The sequence below is a fragment of the Staurois parvus genome, unplaced genomic scaffold, assembly GCF_062004578.1.
Source record: "Staurois parvus isolate SC_StPar_1 unplaced genomic scaffold, SC_StPar_1.0 ptg000415l, whole genome shotgun sequence".
NCBI classification, from domain to species: domain Eukaryota; kingdom Metazoa; phylum Chordata; class Amphibia; order Anura; family Ranidae; genus Staurois; species Staurois parvus.
Window position 1 is genome coordinate 243820 of NW_028318211.1, and position 18774 is coordinate 262593.

At 48.0% G+C, this 18774-nt stretch overlaps 1 protein-coding gene across 2 annotated transcripts in view; it reads right to left on the minus strand.

Annotated features, from left to right (window-relative positions):
* The window catches only part of ARHGEF40 (Rho guanine nucleotide exchange factor 40), a 130803-nt gene extending 113050 nt beyond the window's left edge, over positions 1–17753 (minus strand). The window contains exon 1 of one of the 2 annotated variants that reach the window (XM_089687007.1): positions 15274–17753. In XM_089687007.1, coding sequence (XP_089543133.1) covers positions 15274–15276 — 3 coding nt within the window. In that variant the 5' untranslated portion in view covers positions 15277–17753. The remainder of the gene's footprint in view (positions 1–15273) is intronic. The other variant, XM_089687005.1, reaches the window with a different exon arrangement.
* Between the last annotated feature and the right edge of the window lie 1021 nt (positions 17754–18774).

An 18774-nucleotide genomic window follows, 5' to 3' on the forward strand; every position in this document is an offset into this window, starting at 1 on the left:
GAGAGAGAGTGACAGAAACAGGAGATCACTTCTTCCTGTAAAGAGAGAGAGAGACAGAAGGAGAACGAGAGAGACAGAGATAGAGACAGAGACAGGAGATCACCTCTTCCTGTAGAGAGAGAGACAGTGGGAGAAAGAAAGACATAGAGAGAGAGAGAGAGAGACAGAAACAGGAGATCACTTCTTCCTGTAAAGAGAGAGAGAGAGAAGGAGAAAGAGAGACAGAGACAGAGACAGGAGATCACTTCTTCCTGTAGAGAGAGAGACAGTGAGAGAAAGAGAGACAGACAGAGAGAGAAAGAGTGACAGATACAGGAGATCACTTCTTCCTGTAAAGAGAGAGAGACAGAGGGAGAGAGAGAGAGAGAGAGAGAGAGAGAGAGAGAGAGAGAGAGAGGAGATCACTTCTCCCTGTAGAGAGACAGCTGGAGAAAGAGAGAGATAGAGAGAGGCAGGAGAGAGAGAGACAGCGGGAGAAAGAGAGAGGCATAAAGAGAGACAGGCAGGAGATCACTTCTTCCTGCAAAGAGAGAGAGAGACAGAGGGAGAAAGAGAGACAGACAGAGAGTAAGACAGGGAGAGACAGGAGATCACTTCTTCCTGTAAAAAGAGAGAGACAGAGGGAGAAAGAGAGAGACAGAGAGCAAGATAGGGAGAGACGGAGACAGGAGATCACCTCTTCCTGTAAAGAGAGAGAGATAGAGGGAGAAAGAGAGAGACGGGAGATCACTTCTTCCTGTAGAGAGACAGAGGGAGAAAGAGAGAGACAGACAGAGACAGGATATCACTTCTTCCTGTAGAGCGAGAGAGACAGAGGGAGGAGACAGACAGAGAGTGAGACAGAGAAAGACAGAGACAGGAGATCACTTCTTCCTGTAGAGCAAAAGAGACAAAGGGAGAAGGAGACAGAGAGCAAGAGACAGAGAGAGAGAGAGAGACATAGACAGGAGATCACTTATTCCTGTAGAGCGAGAGAGACAGAGGGAGAAAGAGACAGGCAGAGAGTGAGACAGAGAAAGACAGAGACAGGAGATCACTTCTTCCTGTAGAGCGAGAGAGACAAAGGGAGAAAGAGACAGACAGAGAGCAAGAGAGAGAGACATACACAGGAGGTCATTTCTTCCTGCAAAGAGAATGGGGAGAGAGATAGAAGAAACAGCAAGAGAGAGGAGATAGAAAAAGAGGAGAGAGATTGAGAGGAGAGAAAAAGGAGGGGCGGGGGGTGACAGAGGGAGAGAGAGAGAAGACACAGAGAAATAGTGAAAGAAAGAACAACAGAGAGAGTGACAAAAAAAGGGAGAGAGAGATGAGGCAGAGAGAAAAGAGGGGAGATCACATTTCCTGCAGAGAGGGGAGGAAAGAGTGAGAGGAGGCATAGAGTGAGAAGAGATACAGAAAGAGGAGAGAGTGAGAGGAGAAAGAGAGAAAAAGGGACAGAGAGGAGATCACTTGTTCCTGTGGGTGGTGGGGGACAGAGAGAGAAATAGAGAGAGGAGACATACAGAGAGAGATAGAGGACAAACAGAGTGAAAGATGGAGAACAGAGAGGAGATAGAGAGAGAGAGATGTAGAGAGAGGAAAGAGAAAAGCAGAGGCAAAGGAGACAGAGATAGAGGAGATTACAGAGAGAGAACAGAAGAAGGAGATAGGAAGCAGGGAGAGAGAGCACACAGAGACAGAGAAGAAAGAGAAATGGAGACAGAGAGGAGAGAAAAAACAGAGAAAGGGATGGAAAATGGAGGCAGAAGGAAGAGAGAGGAAATCACACTTGCAGGGGGCGGGAGAGAGAGGATACATAGGTAGAGAGATGGGGGGAGAGAGAGAGAGAAGATTACTTCTTCCTGCAGGGCAAAATGAGAGAGAGAAAAATGAGACATAGAGAGAAGAGACAGAGAGTGATAAGACAGAGGGGATTGGAGAGGGAGAAAAGACAGAGACAGTGGGGAGAGAGTAGATAATGGGAGAGGAAAGAGAAACATAGGTAGAGAGAGAGAGAGAGAGAGAGAGAGAGAGAGAGAGAGAGAAAGTAATGAGATTACTTCTTCCTGCAGGGCGAAGGGAGAGAGAAAATGGAGACATAGAGAGAGGAAACAGAGAGGGGTGAGAGAGAAGCAGATCACTTCTTCCTGCAGAAACAGAGAGGGAGAAAAAGACAGAGATAGGAGAAAATGAAAATGAAAGAGATGGAGAAGAGACATAGAGAAGAGAAAGAGGACATCACAGAGGGGAAAAATGGGTGGGTGGGGGTGGAGACCACTTCTTCCTGGAGAGAGATGTAGAAGCGGAGACAGAGATAGAGGGGATGAAGGGATTACTTCTTCCTGCAGAGATGTAGAAGGGGAGATAGAGATAGAGGAGATGACTTCTTCCTGGAGAGAGAGATTTGGAAGGGGAGTCAGAGACAGAAGGAATGAGGGATAACTTATTCCTGGAGAGAGAGATGTAGAAGGGGAGACAGAGATAGAGGGGATGACTTCTTCCTGGAGAGATGTACAATGGGAGACAGAGATAGAGGGGATGTGGGGGTAACTTCTTCCTGGAGAGAGATATGTGGAAGAGGAGACAGAGATAGAGGGGATGACTTCTTCCTGCAGAGATGTAGAAGAGGAGACAGAGATAGAGGGGATGAGGGGATGACTTCTTCCTGGAGAAAGAGATATGGGAGGGGAGATCAGGGGCGGACTGACCATTTGGGTACTCGGGCACTGCCCGAGGGCTCGGGGTCAGTAGGGGGCCCCATGAGATGCCCCTGGTACCTTTCATATGATTTTTTGGGTGTGGTTTGAGTGTGTGTGAGAACACAGAGGCCCCATGATCCCCGATTGCCCAGGGGCCCCATGCGTTGTCAGTCCACCCCTGGGGGAGACACAGATAGAGGGGTTGAGGGATGTCTTCTTCCTGGAGAGAGAAATGTAGAAGGGTAGACAGAGATAGAGGGGATCAGGGATGACTTCTTCCTGGAGAGAGATGTGGAAGGGGAGACGGAGATAGAGGGGATGAGGGATGACTTCTTCCTGGAGAGAGAGATGTGGAAGAGAAGACAGAGATAGAGGAGATGAGGGATGACTTCTTCCTGAAGAGAGATGTGGAAGGGGAGACAGAGATAGAGGGGATGAGGGATGACTTCTTCCTGGACAGAGATGTGGAAGGGGAGACAGAGATAGAGGTGATGAGGGATGACTTCTTCCCGGAGAGAGATGTAGAAGGGGAGACAGAGATAGAGGTGATGAAGGATGACTTCTTCTTGTAGAGAGATATGTGGGAGGGGAGACAGAGATAGAGGGGATGAGGGATGACTTCTTCCTGCAGAGAGAGATGTGGAAGGGGAGACAGAGATAGAGGGGATGAGGGATGACTTCTGCCTGCGGAGATGTGGAAGGGGAGACAGAGATAGAGGGGAAGAGGGATGGCTTCTTCCTGGAGAGAGATGTGGAAGGGAGACAGGGATAGAGGGGATGAGGGATAACTTATTCTTGGAGAGAAATGTGGAAGGGGAGACAGAGACAGAGAGGATGAGGGATGACTTCTTCCTGGAGTGAGACGTGGAAGGGGAGACAGAGATAGAGGGGATGAGGGATGACTTCTTCCTGGAGAGAGATGTGGATGGGGAGACAGAGATAGAGGGGATGAGAGCTAACTTCTTCCTGGAGAGAGATGTGGATGGGGAGACAGAGATAGAGGGGATGAGGAATGACATCTTCCTGCAGGGAAAGATATGGAAGGGGGGACAGAGATAGAGGGAATGAGGGATGACTTCTTTTTGGAAAGAGATGTGGAAGGGGAGACAGAGATAGAGGGGGTGAGGGATGACTTCTTCTTGGAGAGAGATGTGGATGGGGAGACAGAGATAGAGCGGATGAGGGATGACTTCTTTTTGGAAAGAGATGTGGAAGGGGAGACAGAGATAGAGGGGATGAGGGATGACTTCTTCCTGCAGAGAGAGATCTGGAAGGGGAGACAGAGATAGAGGGGATGAGGGATGATTTCTTCCTGGAGTGAGATGTGGAAGGGGAGACAGAGATAGAGGGGATGAGGGATGACTTCTTCCTGGAGAGAGAGATGTAGAAGGGGAGACAGAGATAGAGGGGATGAACGATAACTTCTTCCTGGAGAGAGATGTAGAAGGGGAGACAGAGATAGAGGGGATGAGGGATGACTTCTTTCTGCAGAGAGATGTAGAAGGGGAGACAGAGATAGAGGGGATGAGTGATGACTTCTTCCTGCGGAGAGATGTAGAAGGGGAGACAGAGATAGAGGGGATAAGGGATGACTTCTTACTGCAGAGAGATGTAGAAGGGGAGACAGAGATAGAGGGGATGAGGGATGACTTATTCCTGCAGAGAGATGTAGAAGGGGAGACATAGATAGAGGGGGTGAGGGATGACTTCTTCCTGGAGAGAGATGTAGAAGGGGAGACAGGGATAGAGAGGATGAGGGATAACTTCTTCCTGGAGAGAGATGTAGAAGGGGAGACAGAGATAGAGGGGGTGAGGGATGACTTCTTCCTGCGGAGATGTGGAAGGGGAGACAGAGATAGAAGGGGTGGGGGATGACTTCTTCCTGGAGAGAGATGTAGAAGGGTGGACAGAGATAGAGGGGGTGAGGGATGACTTCTTCCTGCGGAGATGTGGAAGGGGAGACAGAGATAGAGGGGAAGAGGGATGACTTCTTCCTGGAGTGAGATGTGGAAGGGGAGACAGAGATAGAGGGGATGAGGGATGACTTCTTCCTGGAGAGAGATATGGAAGGGGAAACAGAGATAGAGGGGATGAGGGATGATTTCTTCCTGGAGAGAGATATAGAAGGGGAGACAGAAATAGAGGGGATGAGGGATGACTTCTTCCTGGAGAGAGATGTAGAAGGGGAGACAGAGATAAAGGGGATGAGGGATCACTTCTGCCTGCAGAGATGTGGAAGATGAGACAGATATAGAGGGGATGAGGGATGACTTCTGCCTGTGGAGATGTGGAAGGGGAGACAGAGATAGAGGGGATGAGGGATGACTTCTTCCTGGAGAGAGATGTAGAAGGGGAGACAGAGATAGAGGGGATGAGGGATGACTTCTTCCTGGAGAGAGATATGGAAGGGGAAACAGAGATAGAGGGGATGAGGGATGACTTCTTCCTGGAGAGAGATATAGAAGGGGAGACAGAAATAGAGGGGATGAGGGATGACTTCTTCCTGCAGAGAGAGATGTAGAAGGGGAGACAGAGATAGAGGGGATGAGGGATGACTTTGTCCTACAGAGAGAGATGTGGAAGAGGAGACAGAGATAGAGGGGATGAGGGATTACTTCTTCTTGCAGAGAGAGATGTGGAAAGGGAGACAGAGATAGAGGGGATGAGGGATGACTTCTGCCTGCGGAGATGTGGAAGGGGAGACAGAGATAGAGGGGAAGAGGGATGACTTCTTCCTGGAGAGAGATGTGGAAGGGAGAGAGAGATAGAGGGGATGAAGGATGGCTTCTTCCTGGAGAGAGATGTGGAAGAGAGACAGGGATAGAGGGGATGAGGGATAACTTATTCCTGGAGAGAAATGTGGAAGGGGAGACAGAGATAGAGAGGATGAGAGATGACTTCTTCCTGGAGTGAGATGTGGAAGGGGAGACAGAGATAGAGGGGATGAGGGATGACTTCTTCCTGGAGAGAGATGTGGATGGGGAGACAGAGATAGAGGGGATGAGAGCTAACTTCTTCCTGAAGAGAGATGTGGATGGGGAGACAGAGATAGAGGGGATGAGGAATGACGTCTTCCTGTAGGGAAAGATATGGAAGGGGGGACAGAGATAGAGGGAATGAGGGATGACTTCTTTTTGGAAAGAGATGTGGAATGGGAGACAGAGATAGAGGGGGTGAGGGATGACTTCTTCTTGGAGAGAGATGTGGATTGGGAGACAGAGATAGAGGGGATTAGAGATGACTTCTTCCTGGAGAGAGATGTGGATGGGGAGACAGAGATAGAAGGGATGAGGAATGACTTCTTCGTGCAGGGAGAGATATGGAAGGGGTGTTCTGTCCCCACATGAAGGCGAATGAAGGTATAACTGATAATGGCTGTGTAACTTCCTACCTTCGTATCCAAGCAGTGGAGCAGACCGGACCGGCAGATGTTCAGGTTAGACGGATCCAAACGTATACACAGGAATGAAATCAGCGTGGGTTTATTTGGTCCAAAATACAGCGACAAACAGTGATACAATACTGTAAGGTAGTAGAGGTATTCATGCTGTCCTGTTATAATCTTTCCTGAGGCTAACTGCTGGTCAAAAACTGATGCCTTCACAAGCCCAGGGTATTGAATGTCCTGTCACACAGCTATACAGCAGATAAAATGGCTGCAGGAAGTGACCAGAACCAAGGCTTGCCTAAAACCACACCCAGCAGAGAAAACACTTACTAGCTATAACAAAGGCATGCAGCATGCAAATTCTGGCCAGCAGATGGCAGCAACAGATCAAGACATAGAAACAACATGGTGAAATAAGAATTGGTAATACAATGCACAGTTAAATAACAAATATGAGGAGAACAGCACACTCCCCGTCTGAAATTCCATAAGGGATTTCACTATGACGAATGTCCATAAAATATAAAACAACCTGTAAGAAAGAACATGTTAGAATGCAATAAACATAACAATATAGTAGATTCCGAGTTGGAATAGAGAAGAACCACAAAGTTCAAGTTCAGTAGAGTTCACCCAGCAGGAATGTTCTCAATGGGTAGTATCAAAATGAGTTCATTAATTGGCCTTGCGAATATTTTAAGCTCACCCTTTCTGAAGATCTTCAACTCCACTTTACGAACCTTGCCATCCTTGCTAGGAAGAACCTTTGTAATTAGTCCCATAGGCCAGTCAATCCGTACGGTATGTTGCTCCTTCATCAACACGAGGTCACCTTCTTTTAGGTTTGGTTTGTGGTGTTGCCACTTTCTTCTTCCTTGAAGAATTTTGAGATACTCCTTTCGCAACCTGTTCCAGAAGTAATCAGCTAGGTATTGTACACGTTTCCAGTGTTTTTGGTAGATATTCGCATGAGTAAATTCTCCACTAGGTATTAGCGTAATCTCAGTTTTTTGGGTAAGTAGGATAGCTGGAGTCAGTACAGCTGGTGTTTCAGGATCCATAGATACTGGCACGAGGGGTCTAGAATTGATGATGGCTGAAACTTCAGCGAGAAGGGTGACTAGAGTCTCATGTGTGAGTCTTGAAGAGTTTACATCCATCAACATAGAATTCAAGATGTTGCGTGAGATCCCGATCATTCTCTCCCAGGAGCCCCCCATGTGGGAACTATGAGGAGGATTGAAAATCCAGGTGCAACCCTTTTCCGCCAAGTGATCTTGAATGGATTTGGTGTCTATGTTCAGTTCTCTACAGGCTCCAATGAAGTTGCTTCCACGGTCAGACCTCAACTGTTTCACTGGTCCTCTGATTGCGAAGAACCGTCTTAAGGCATTAATAAGGCTGGATGTGTCCATGGATTCTATGACCTCTAAGTGAACGGCTCGCACACTCATGCAAGTAAATAGTACAGCCCAACGCTTACTGTTTGCGTGACCGCCACGGGTCCTGCGTGCGGACACCATCCATGGCCCGAAGACGTCTAGGCCAACGTAGGTGAAAGGCGGCTCTGTACATAGTCTGTCCGCAGGCAAATCAGCCATTTGTTGGTGTAGTTGTTTTCCTCTAGCTTTGCGACAGTGAACACAGTCATGCAGTACTTGGGCCACACGTCTTTTCATACCTATAATCCAAAGGCCAGCAGACCGTAACTTGCCCTCAGTGATTTGCCTGCCCTGGTGTTCAGTCTTTTTGTGGTAGTGTCGGATCAGCAAGACGGTGATATGGTGTTTGCTGGGAATGATGAGAGGATTTTGTTCTGCAACTCTTAGGTGGGCTTGATTCAAACGACCACCAACTCTGAGCAAGCCAAAACTGTCAATAACTGGATTTAAGTTGGCAAGAGGGCTTTTTATTGGAATCTGCTGTTTGTTGTATAAGCACTTCCATTCTACATTGAATTCCTCTTGTTGGACGTGACGTATTATGAGGGACTCACTATGAGAGATGTTCTCCGCAGAGAAGGGTTTATGGCAGACGTGCCAACCATGACAATCCTTATCTTTGTGAGTATTGTGATAACATTTTGCAATGTGCACTAACCTTGCGATAGTCCTGACGAGTCTCATCCAACTGGAGAAACGTTCAAAGCGCTGGCTACCGAGGCTGGAGGTTTGCTTTGTTCCAGTGACCAATACACTAACTTCAGCGCGGATTTTTGGATCATTATCCGGATCCTGGATGCTGAAAACTTCCTGTACACATTCGTCCGCCTGTCTTAGCAGAAACTCCTGACCTGTAAGCCAAGTAGAGTTAGTAAAGGAACCTACAGACATAGGTCTAGTGGCATGATATACTCCGAATGAAGGCAAGTAGCAGCACTTGTCGTTCTTCCTTAAGGATGGAGCTGGTTCTGCATGATTGTTACGGAATATTTTATCCATAAAGGCAACGATGTGTTCTCTCATTTCAGGCTTGCTGTTCATGGTACGCTGAAGAGAGTTAAATCTAGACAGAGCTTGTTCCCGGTTGTTCGGGAGTCTTACCCTGGTAGCTCGGAAGGGTAATGGAGAAACCCAGTGATTGGTTTCGTCTTTAAAGAACTCACTGTCCATTATCTCGACAAATTCTCTGTCCTCTACTGACAAGGCTACTTTATCGTCGTCCTTGGTTGTATGAAAGACTGATCTCCCCAAGTTGTCGGCAAAGAGGGGAGTAATGACGTCAGGTAGTTGTACGAGGCCTGGAGACTTCTCTTTCACCTCATAGTGATGAGGACACGGCTTAATGCAAGTTGTGCGTCCATCTGCACGCACGTACGTTTTAAAGGAGTCGATTTCTGGTTGATCTAAGCATAAATTTCCTATGATTACCCATCCCAAGTCCAGTCTCTGGGCATATGGCGCATAGTCAGGACCATTACACTGTTGACGCACCTTGTGTACCCTTAGATTGTCTCTGCCGAGCAGGAGTAGAATCTCGGCGTTGATGTCCATAGGTGGGATAACGTTGGCTAGGTGCCTTAGGTGAGGTTGGTGAAATGCAGCTTCTGGGGTAGGAATCTCATCCCTATGGTTGGGTATTTGATCGCATTCGATCAGCGTCGGTAAGGGTATTTCCGTATCCCCACTGACAGGAGAAGCGATGAATCCTTGTGCCCTTCTGCCGCTAGTCTCTATGCGGCCCGAGCAGGTGTTTAAGGTATAGGGTTCGGATGGTCCCTTTATTCCAAAGGCTTCAAAGAATTTAGGACCTGCTAGGGACCGGTTGCTTTGGTCATCAATGATGGCATACATTTTTACTGCCTTTTCTGGTAGTCCCTCTGGGTAGACCTTGATTAGGCATATTCGGGCACAACATTTCTCACACTGGCCCTCCCCACATACATCCAAGCATGAGCAGGAAACAGCAGTCGCTGCATTAACGTAATTTTGGAGCTCCCCGCCATGACTTGGAGCAGGACTGGTGGTGATGGCAGTGGGTGAATCTCTGGAGAGTGGGATTGGGTGCATAGCTGAGGCATGTCTTTCACTATGACACTCCTCACACTTGATGACAGATTTACAGTCCTTAGTCATGTGTTCCAATGAAGCGCAGCATCTGAAACATACCCCGAGCTCGGTGAGGATTTTCTTGCGCTCCAGTATGGTTTTGGATCTAAACCCTCTACATTTGTTCAGAGAGTGTGGTTTTTTATGAATGGGACATTCACGATTGAAGGTCTTATCTCCTGATGAGGTGGTGTACTGTTTACCCGTGGGTACTGCAGGAGATGGTAGGTTAGTCTTTCTACCACTCACGCTGCTCTTGAAGTCTCTGTGTTTATGCATGATGGTTTCATACCTTGATGATGATGTTGCTGAAGCTGTAGTATTGAACTCCAGGAAGTCGAGGCTGGGGTCATTCCTCATCTGGGACTGTTCATCGATAAACCTACAGAAGTGAATAAATGGGGGAAAGGTGATGTCATGCTCTCTTTTGTACCTTGAGACTGATGCCGCCCACTTTTCTTGCAGACTGTATGGTAGCTTCACGACAATTGGGTTCACTCCATGAGCTGTATCCAGGTAACAAAACCCAGACAGACGAGGGTCACCCTTGGCAAGCTCCAGTTCCATGAGCAGATCACTTAAATCCTGAAGCTTCTGGACATCCTTGAGATTGATCCTTGGAACGTTCTGCAGTCTCTTGAATAGGGCCTTCTCTATTGCTTCTGCACTGCCGAAGGTACATTCGAGTCTCTGCCAGGCGACAGCAAGACCTGCTTCTGCTTGTCCCACATAAACAGTTCTGAGGCTCTTGACACGATTTGTGGAGCCTGGGCCCAGCCATTTGATCAAGAGGTCAAACTCCTGCTCTGCGGTTAGGTTGAGGTTAGCGATGGCGGCCTTGAAGGTTGCCTTCCAAGCTCTGTAGCTCTCTGCACGGTCATCAAATTTTGAGAGACTGGTGTTGATTAGCTCTCTGCTCACCATAAACCTGGCAAACTCAGACATATCTGATTTCTCACTGCTTGTTGCCATGACGACTTGTGATGCCCCTGGGGCGTATTGACTGCCTGGCGTGAAGGGGTGAGATGCTTCCGGGTAGAATGATGTAGCTGCAGGGTTAAGCTTTCGTTTAGCCTCTGTATATTGTGATGACTGCTGCTTGAGCTGTGGAGGTAGGCCAGAAAACGCCTGATAGCGATCTTTCTGTAACAACCGTCCTTGAGAGGGCACTTCCGGGTAACGGTTATTAGGTTGCTCGGGTGCTGTGGGTGGCACTGGTACCGCAGGTAGAGCTGACTTGGAGGTTTCAGTGTTGTCGGCTTGGACGGTACTGCAAACTGGGGGTGGCGCAGATACCCGATTCAGTACATAGTCACTGGTGCGATCAACTGGATCATCTATCTCCTGTGGTAGCGAGCAGACTGGATCAAGACCTTGGCTCAATGCTTGCTCAAGTAGTCTTACTTTAGCTAATGCAATTTCCTCCTGCATCTCTGATTCGAAAATCTTTATTCGAGCCTCTGCTTCTGCCCTCTTGGCCTCTGCTTCTGCCTCTGCCCTCTGCCTCTTGGCCTCTGCCTCTGCTTCCGCCCTCTTGGCCTCTGCCTCTGCTTCCACTCTCTTGGCCTCTGCTCTTGCAAGAGCTTCTTTTTCTGTGAAGGAGCGTCTCGCTTTGGATTGCTCTGCGTTTATGCGGGCCTCTAGTAATCTGTCGCTCAAGGCTGAGCTTCTTGAGCACGATGATCTGTATGACCGAGAGGAATGTTTAGATGAATTTGATCTGTGTGATCTAGCTTCTTGCAAGTGCGAGATACGGAGTTCCGCTTTACTTTTAACATCCAGCACCATGACGTCTCTTTGTCTGTCTATTGATTCTGCCTTGCTTAGTTCTGATAGGGCTTCATCGATATTAGAGTCTTTTAGAAAGGTTATATACCTTGTGGACAGTCTCTTGTATCTTTCTTGAGCTGTGTCCAGCCGCCCGATGGCAACTTGTAAGCTTGTGGCATCACCTGAGGAGGATTTAAGTCCGGACATGAGGGAGGAAACTCGTTCCCATTGCTCCTCCAGGTTATCACATAGCTCATCTTTCGTGGTGTGATAATTTTCAATGACCTTTACTGTCGGTTTGAGAGAGCGTCTTGGTCGCACGACTTGTTCTGCTGGAAGTGTGGATTCTGTTCCCTGCCCTTCATAATGATCAGCATCAGGTTGCATTTGCTTTAGTTCATCACTGGGGAACTGTGCAAAGTCCTTTTCGGCCATTTTGACTTAAGGTGCGCTGTCTCTTTAAGAAAATGAACTTTTGAATTGGGCGCTGAAAATCGCAGCACAGCTCCGATAGGGCACTTTGATAAAATTTCTAATATGCTTAGAGTGAATTGCGGGGTTTTGGCGCGGCCACAACAATGTAAGGAGCGTGCATAAACAGTACTTCTATTATGCGAGCAAAGGTTAATATAGGATGTAAAGAGTGGCTTGGCGAGTTGTGGAGGACTTCCAGGCGAGAGTATAGATACTGCGTATGTGCAGTGCTTCCGCATAGGCTTGTGGAACATGCACTGTAACCGGGCAGATTTGCTGCAAGTGGGCCTGTTGCTAGGGAGATTCCTGAGTGTGGTACTGGACTCTGAGGGAATCTGTAGCGGGGTATGGACTTTAAGGCAGTTTTTGACTGTTCTGTCCCCACATGAAGGCGAATGAAGGTATAACTGATAATGGCTGTGTAACTTCCTACCTTCGTATCCAAGCAGTGGAGCAGACCGGACCGGCAGATGTTCAGGTTAGACGGATCCAAACGTATACACAGGAATGAAATCAGCGTGGGTTTATTTGGTCCAAAATACAGCGACAAACAGTGATACAATACTGTAAGGTAGTAGAGGTATTCATGCTGTCCTGTTATAATCTTTCCTGAGGCTAACTGCTGGTCAAAAACTGATGCCTTCACAAGCCCAGGGTATTGAATGTCCTGTCACACAGCTATACAGCAGATAAAATGGCTGCAGGAAGTGACCAGAACCAAGGCTTGCCTAAAACCACACCCAGCAGAGAAAACACTTACTAGCTATAACAAAGGCATGCAGCATGCAAATTCTGGCCAGCAGATGGCAGCAACAGATCAAGACATAGAAACAACATGGTGAAATAAGAATTGGTAATACAATGCACAGTTAAATAACAAATATGAGGAGAACAGCACAAGGGGAGACAGCGATAGAGGGGATGAGGGATGATTTCTTCCTGGAGAGAGATGTGGATGGGGAGACAGAGATAGAGGGGATGAGGGATGACTTTGTCCTACAGAGAGAGATGTGGAAGAGGAGACAGAGATAGAGGGGATGAGGGATTACTTCTTCTTGCAGAGAGAGATGTGGAAAGGGAGACAGAGATAGAGGGGATGAGGGATGACTTCTGCCTGCGGAGATGTGGAAGGGGAGACAGAGATAGAGGGGAAGAGGGATGACTTCTTCCTGGAGAGAGATGTGGAAGGGAGAGAGAGATAGAGGGGATGAAGGATGGCTTCTTCCTGGAGAGAGATGTGGAAGAGAGACAGGGATAGAGGGGATGAGGGATAACTTATTCCTGGAGAGAAATGTGGAAGGGGAGACAGAGATAGAGAGGATGAGAGATGACTTCTTCCTGGAGTGAGATATGGAAGGGGAGACAGAGATAGAGGGGATGAGGGATGACTTCTTCCTGGAGAGAGATGTGGATGGGGAGACAGAGATAGAGGGGATGAGAGCTAACTTCGTCCTGGAGAGAGATGTGGATGGGGAGACAGAGATAGAGGGGATGAGGAATGACGTCTTCCTGCAGGGAAAGATATGGAAGGGGGGACAGAGATAGAGGGAATGAGGGATGACTTCTTTTTGGAAAGAGATGTGGAAGGGGAGACAGAGATAGAGGGGGTGAGGGATGACTTCTTCTTGGAGAGAGATGTGGATTGGGAGACAGAGATAGAGGGGATTAGAGATTACTTCTTCCTGGAGAGAGATGTGGATGGGGAGACAGAGATAGAAGGGATGAGGAATGACTTCTTCGTGCAGGGAGAGATATGGAAGGGGAGACAGCGATAGAGGGGATGAGGGATGATTTCTTCCTGGAGAGAGATGTGGATGGGGAGACAGAGATAGAGGGGATGAGGGATGACTTCTATTTGGAAAGAGATGTGGAAGGGGAGACAGAGATAGAGGGGATGAGGGATGACTTCTTCCTGCAGAGAGAGATCTGGAAGGGGAGACAGAGATAGAGGGGATGAGGGATGACTTCTTCCTGGAAAGAGAGATGTAGAAGGGGAGACAGAGATAGAGGGGATGAGCGATAACTTCTTCCTGGAGAGAGATGTAGAAGGGGAGACAGAGATAGAGGGGATGAGGGATGACTTCTTCCTGCAGAGAGATGTAGAAGGGGAGACAGAGATAGAGGGGATGAGTGATGACTTCTTCCTGCAGAGAGATGTAGAAGGGGAGACAGAGATAGAGGGGATGAGGGATGACTTATTCCTGCAGAGAGATGTAGAAGGGGAGACATAGATAGAGGGGATGACTTCTTCCTGGAGAGAGATGTAGAAGAGGAGACAGAGATAGAGGGGATGAGGGATAACTTCTTCCTGGAGAAAGATGTAGAAGGGGAGACAGGGATAGAGGGGATGAGGGATAACTTCTTCCTGGAGTGAGATGTGGAAGGGGAGACAGAGATAGAGAGGAAGAGGGATAACTTCTTCCTGGAGAGCGATGTAGAAGGGGAGACAGAGATAGAGGGGGTGAGGGATGACTTCTTCCTGCGGAGATGTGGAAGGGGAGACAGAGATAGAGGGGGTGGGGGATGACTTCTTCCTGGAGAGAGATGTAGAAGGGGAGACAGAGATAGAGGGGGTGAGGGATGACTTCTTCCTGGAGAGAGATATAGAAGGGGAGACAGAGATAGAGGGCGTGAGGGATGACTTCTGCCTGCGGAGATGTTGAATGGGAAACAGAGATAGAGGGGAAGAGGGATGACTTCTTCCTGCACAGAGATGTAGAAGGGGAGACAGAGATAGAGGGGAAGAGGGATGAATTCTTCCTGCAGAGAGATGTAGAAGGGAAGACAGAGATAGATGGGGTGAGGGATGACTTCTTCCTGCAGAGAGAAGAGAGATGTAAAGTGGAGGAGAGGGATCTGAGTGTGGGAGGAGGACCAGGCATAGAATATGGGGAAGGATTGATGTAGACTGACAGTGATGTACAGATGCCACACATGTGAAGACAATGATCCTGAAGACATCCAGACACTGCAGCTTACTATCAGACATGCCTTTATCAGGCTCATGTAAGAAAAGGCTGCTAACAAGAAAAATGCATGCAGCCCATAGCAACCAATCAGCTGTCAGCAGCCATCTGTAAACTCCGGAGGTGAAGTCTGCTTAGCATACATCCCCCCCTAAGCCCAGGCAGTGACTGTCCTGGAGGGGAAGGGGTTGACCTGTAGCACATCACCCCAGCCCAGATCTCATGTATCCCCCCCTAAGCCCACACAGTCCTGGCAGGGCAGATCATGGGAAGGGAAGACACCATTCCCTGAAGGCAGCGTTCGGAGCTGGGAACCGCAGTTGTGCTAATTGAAAGCAGAGCGATTGTTGGAGGAGGACAGACACAAAGGAAGATGTGAAGGCAGAGTGCTGGGAAGGGAGAAGATGGCATGGATGGCCGGCAGACACACACAGGGGATGAGCGCTCACCATGTCTCGCTGCGGATGTGGAGTCACATAGCGATGCGGCTGTCCTGCAGAGCTCTCCTGGTGACAGCGCTGGGCAGAGTGGGAGAATGTCCTGGCAGCATCTCCTCCTCTCCGCTCACACTGGGGGACCTGTTAGGGGGGTTAGCTAGAGCACAGCACCCCCTCCTTCTCTCCCTCTCCGCAGCTCTGATTTGTTCCCAGTCTCCTGGCTTTTATACTACCTTGCTTTTTTTTTTTTCTTTTAGTTCTTTCCAAAATGCCAGACTTTTCCCACACTTTCCAGTCCTGCTTTCTCTGTCTACTCATTCATCCTTTCCCTTTATGTCACCTTCTGTTTTCCATCAGTCTTCACCTTCTTATATCCCCATTCTCTTCTTTACACTCACTTTATTTCTTCCACTCTTCCTAGACTCTCATTCCATTTCTCTGCTCCTCTTTGTCTTCTCTCTTCTCCTCCTCCACTTTTCTACCCCCTGGATCTCACTAAGTGCAAGGCTTCCTCCCCAAGTGTCAGATGGAGATATTCAGATTTCCTCAAAGGTGGAAAGAACAATCCTTCCTTTGTTTCCATGCCTGGGGGTCACATGCATAGACTGCAGTGGAGCCACCTATCCTGGGTTCAGTTTTCTGTTCTATATGGAGAGATGCTATTGTCTGCTTCTTCTGGATAGTGTTCTGCACTCCTGACACTGATCAGTCCACGCTGACACTGATGAATTTGCGGTTAGTTCCTGACACTGCTAAATCCACACTGATACTGAGAAATCCACATTGAACTGAAAATGAAAAGTTCACATTGCACTCCTAACACTGGCCACACCACACTGACACTGAGGAATCCACATTGAACTCCTGAAAATGAAAAGTCCACACTGCACTCCTAACACTGGCCACACCACACTGACACTGAGGAATCCACACAGACAATGATGAATCCACTGAACACTGATGAACTGAGGAATCTAAACTGGCACTGACCGATCCACACTGACAATGATGATTTCACACTGATGAATCAACAGTGATGTTGATCAGTCCATACTGACACTAATGAATTGACACTGACATTGAGTTCCGACTGATGAGTCCACACTGAGTCCCACACTTAGCTCCTGACACTGTTAAGTCCACAGAGATACTGGGAAGTCCACCCTTAGCTCATGTAACTGAAGAGTTCACACTGAGCTCCTAATAAGTCCACACCTTTTAAGTTGACAGTAATAAGTCCAAACTGAACACCTGATCCTTACAATTCCACACTGAGCCCCTCCTGATAAGTCCACACTTATAAGTCCACACTGAGCCGCTCCTGATAAGTGCACACTGAGCTCCCTGATAAATCCACACTTAAAAGTCCACACTGAGTCCCTCTAGATACGTCTACACTTATAGGTCCACACTGAGCTCCTCCTGATAGGTCCACCCTTATAAGTCAACACTGAGATCCTTCTGATAAGTCCACACTAAGCTCCTGATCCTGACAAGTCCACACTGAGCTCCCTGATAAATCCACACTTAAAAGTCCAAACTGAGCCCCTCTAGATAAGTCTACACTTATAGGTCCACACTGAGCTCCTCCTGATAGGTCCACACTTAAAAGTCAACACTGAGATCCTCCTGATCAGTCCACACTAAGCTCCTGATCCCGACAAGTCCACGCTGAGCTCCTCCTGATAAGTCCACGCTGAGCCCCTCCTGATAACTCCACACTGAGCCCCTCCTAATAAGTCCACGCTGAGCTCCTCTTGATAAGTCCACCCTGAGCTCCTCCTGATAAGTCCACACTTACAAGTCAACACTAAGTTCCTCCTGATAAGTCCACACTAAGCTCCTGATCCTGACAAGTCCACACTGAGCCCCTCCTGATAAGTCCACACTGAGCTCCTCCTGATAAGTCCACACTGAGCTCCTCCTGATAGGTCCACACTAAGCTCCTCCTGGTAAGTGAATGCTGAGCTCCTCCTGGTAAGCCCACACTGAGCTCCTCCTGATAAGTCCACGCTGAGCCCCTCCTGTTAAGACCACGCTGAGCTCCTCTTGATAAGTCCACACTGAGCTACTCCTCATAGATTCAAATTTATAAGTCCACACCGAGCTGCACCTGCTAAATCCACACTTGAAGGTCCACACTGAGTTCCTCCTTATGCATCCAAACTTTTAAGTCCACACTGAGACTCCAACTGATTAATCCACACTTACAAGTGAACACTGAGTTCCTCTTGATAAGTCCACACTGAGCCCCTCTTGATAAGTCCACCCTGAGCCCCTCTTGATAAGTCCACACTGAGCCCCTCCTGATAAATCCACACTTATAAGTCCACAATGCGCTCCTCCTGATAAGTCCACACTTATATGTCAACACTGAGTTCCTCCTGAAAAGTCCACACTGAGCTCCTTATCCTGACAAGTCCACACTGACATTGAGAAGTTGACACTGAGCAGCTCTCTCCAGACTGCAGAGCCAGCCCAGCTGCTGTGTGCAAACTTGGTCAGCCCTGAACTGCAGCCAAATGCTCCCTCTGGCTTCCTGTACTGATGGCTAAACTGACTGGACCTCCCCTAAGCCGCCTGTGTGATGTGCTGCCTAGCTGAATTACAATGCCTCTATCAAAACTCATATTGGATTACCAAAATAAAGTCATGCTGGTTTGTCACTTTCACCTATCTGTAACTTTTCAAGTGTGCATTAATACATTCCAGGCATGTCACAAAATAAAGCAACAGTATCATTTTTCAGAAAAGCTCTACCTTTTATCCCAAAAAAGCATTCCTTGAACTCCAGTCCAGGGACTTTTGCCTAGGTTGAGATGCTGTCACCAGTCTGCTGTAGACAGAGAGAATTTTTTTCTTAGTCTTCTCTCCCACAGTGATCAGACTGCATCTTTGTGGTTAGTCATAAAGTATGAGGCTGTAGCAGGGGCTGATCTGTGTCAGACATGTATGCACATAGCCAAAAATGGCTCCAGGATGTATACACTTGAGTAATGTTTAAGCCAGTATCTCAAGCTAGGAAGTAAATACTCACCCTAGATCATGCAAGGAACAAGATGTTGCTGTCCTTCTGAGTAGTAAAGCAAATTTTGCCACGGGAAGTACTGTGATCTTGGTGAGAGGTAATCAACTCCTAGAAGTGTTCCACATACACATTACTTAACACATCTGCAGTGAAAAAATAAATCTGATTTCGGTCAACTTTATAGTGGTACTGTACAGTTATACTATTGTCCCCACTTATAAATTATTATTATTATTATACAGGATTTATATAGCGCCAACAGTTTGCTCAACACTTTACAATATAACGGAAGACAATACAGTTCAATACAAGAGGGGTAGGAGCAGGGGCGGACTGACCATTTGGAAACTCGGGCACTGCCCGAGGGCCCGGGGTCAGTAGGGGGCCCCATGAGATGCCCCTGGTACCTTTTTCATAGGCTTTTTTGAGTTTGGGCAAGGACACAGGGGCCCCATGATCCCCTATTGCCTGGGGGCCCCATGAGT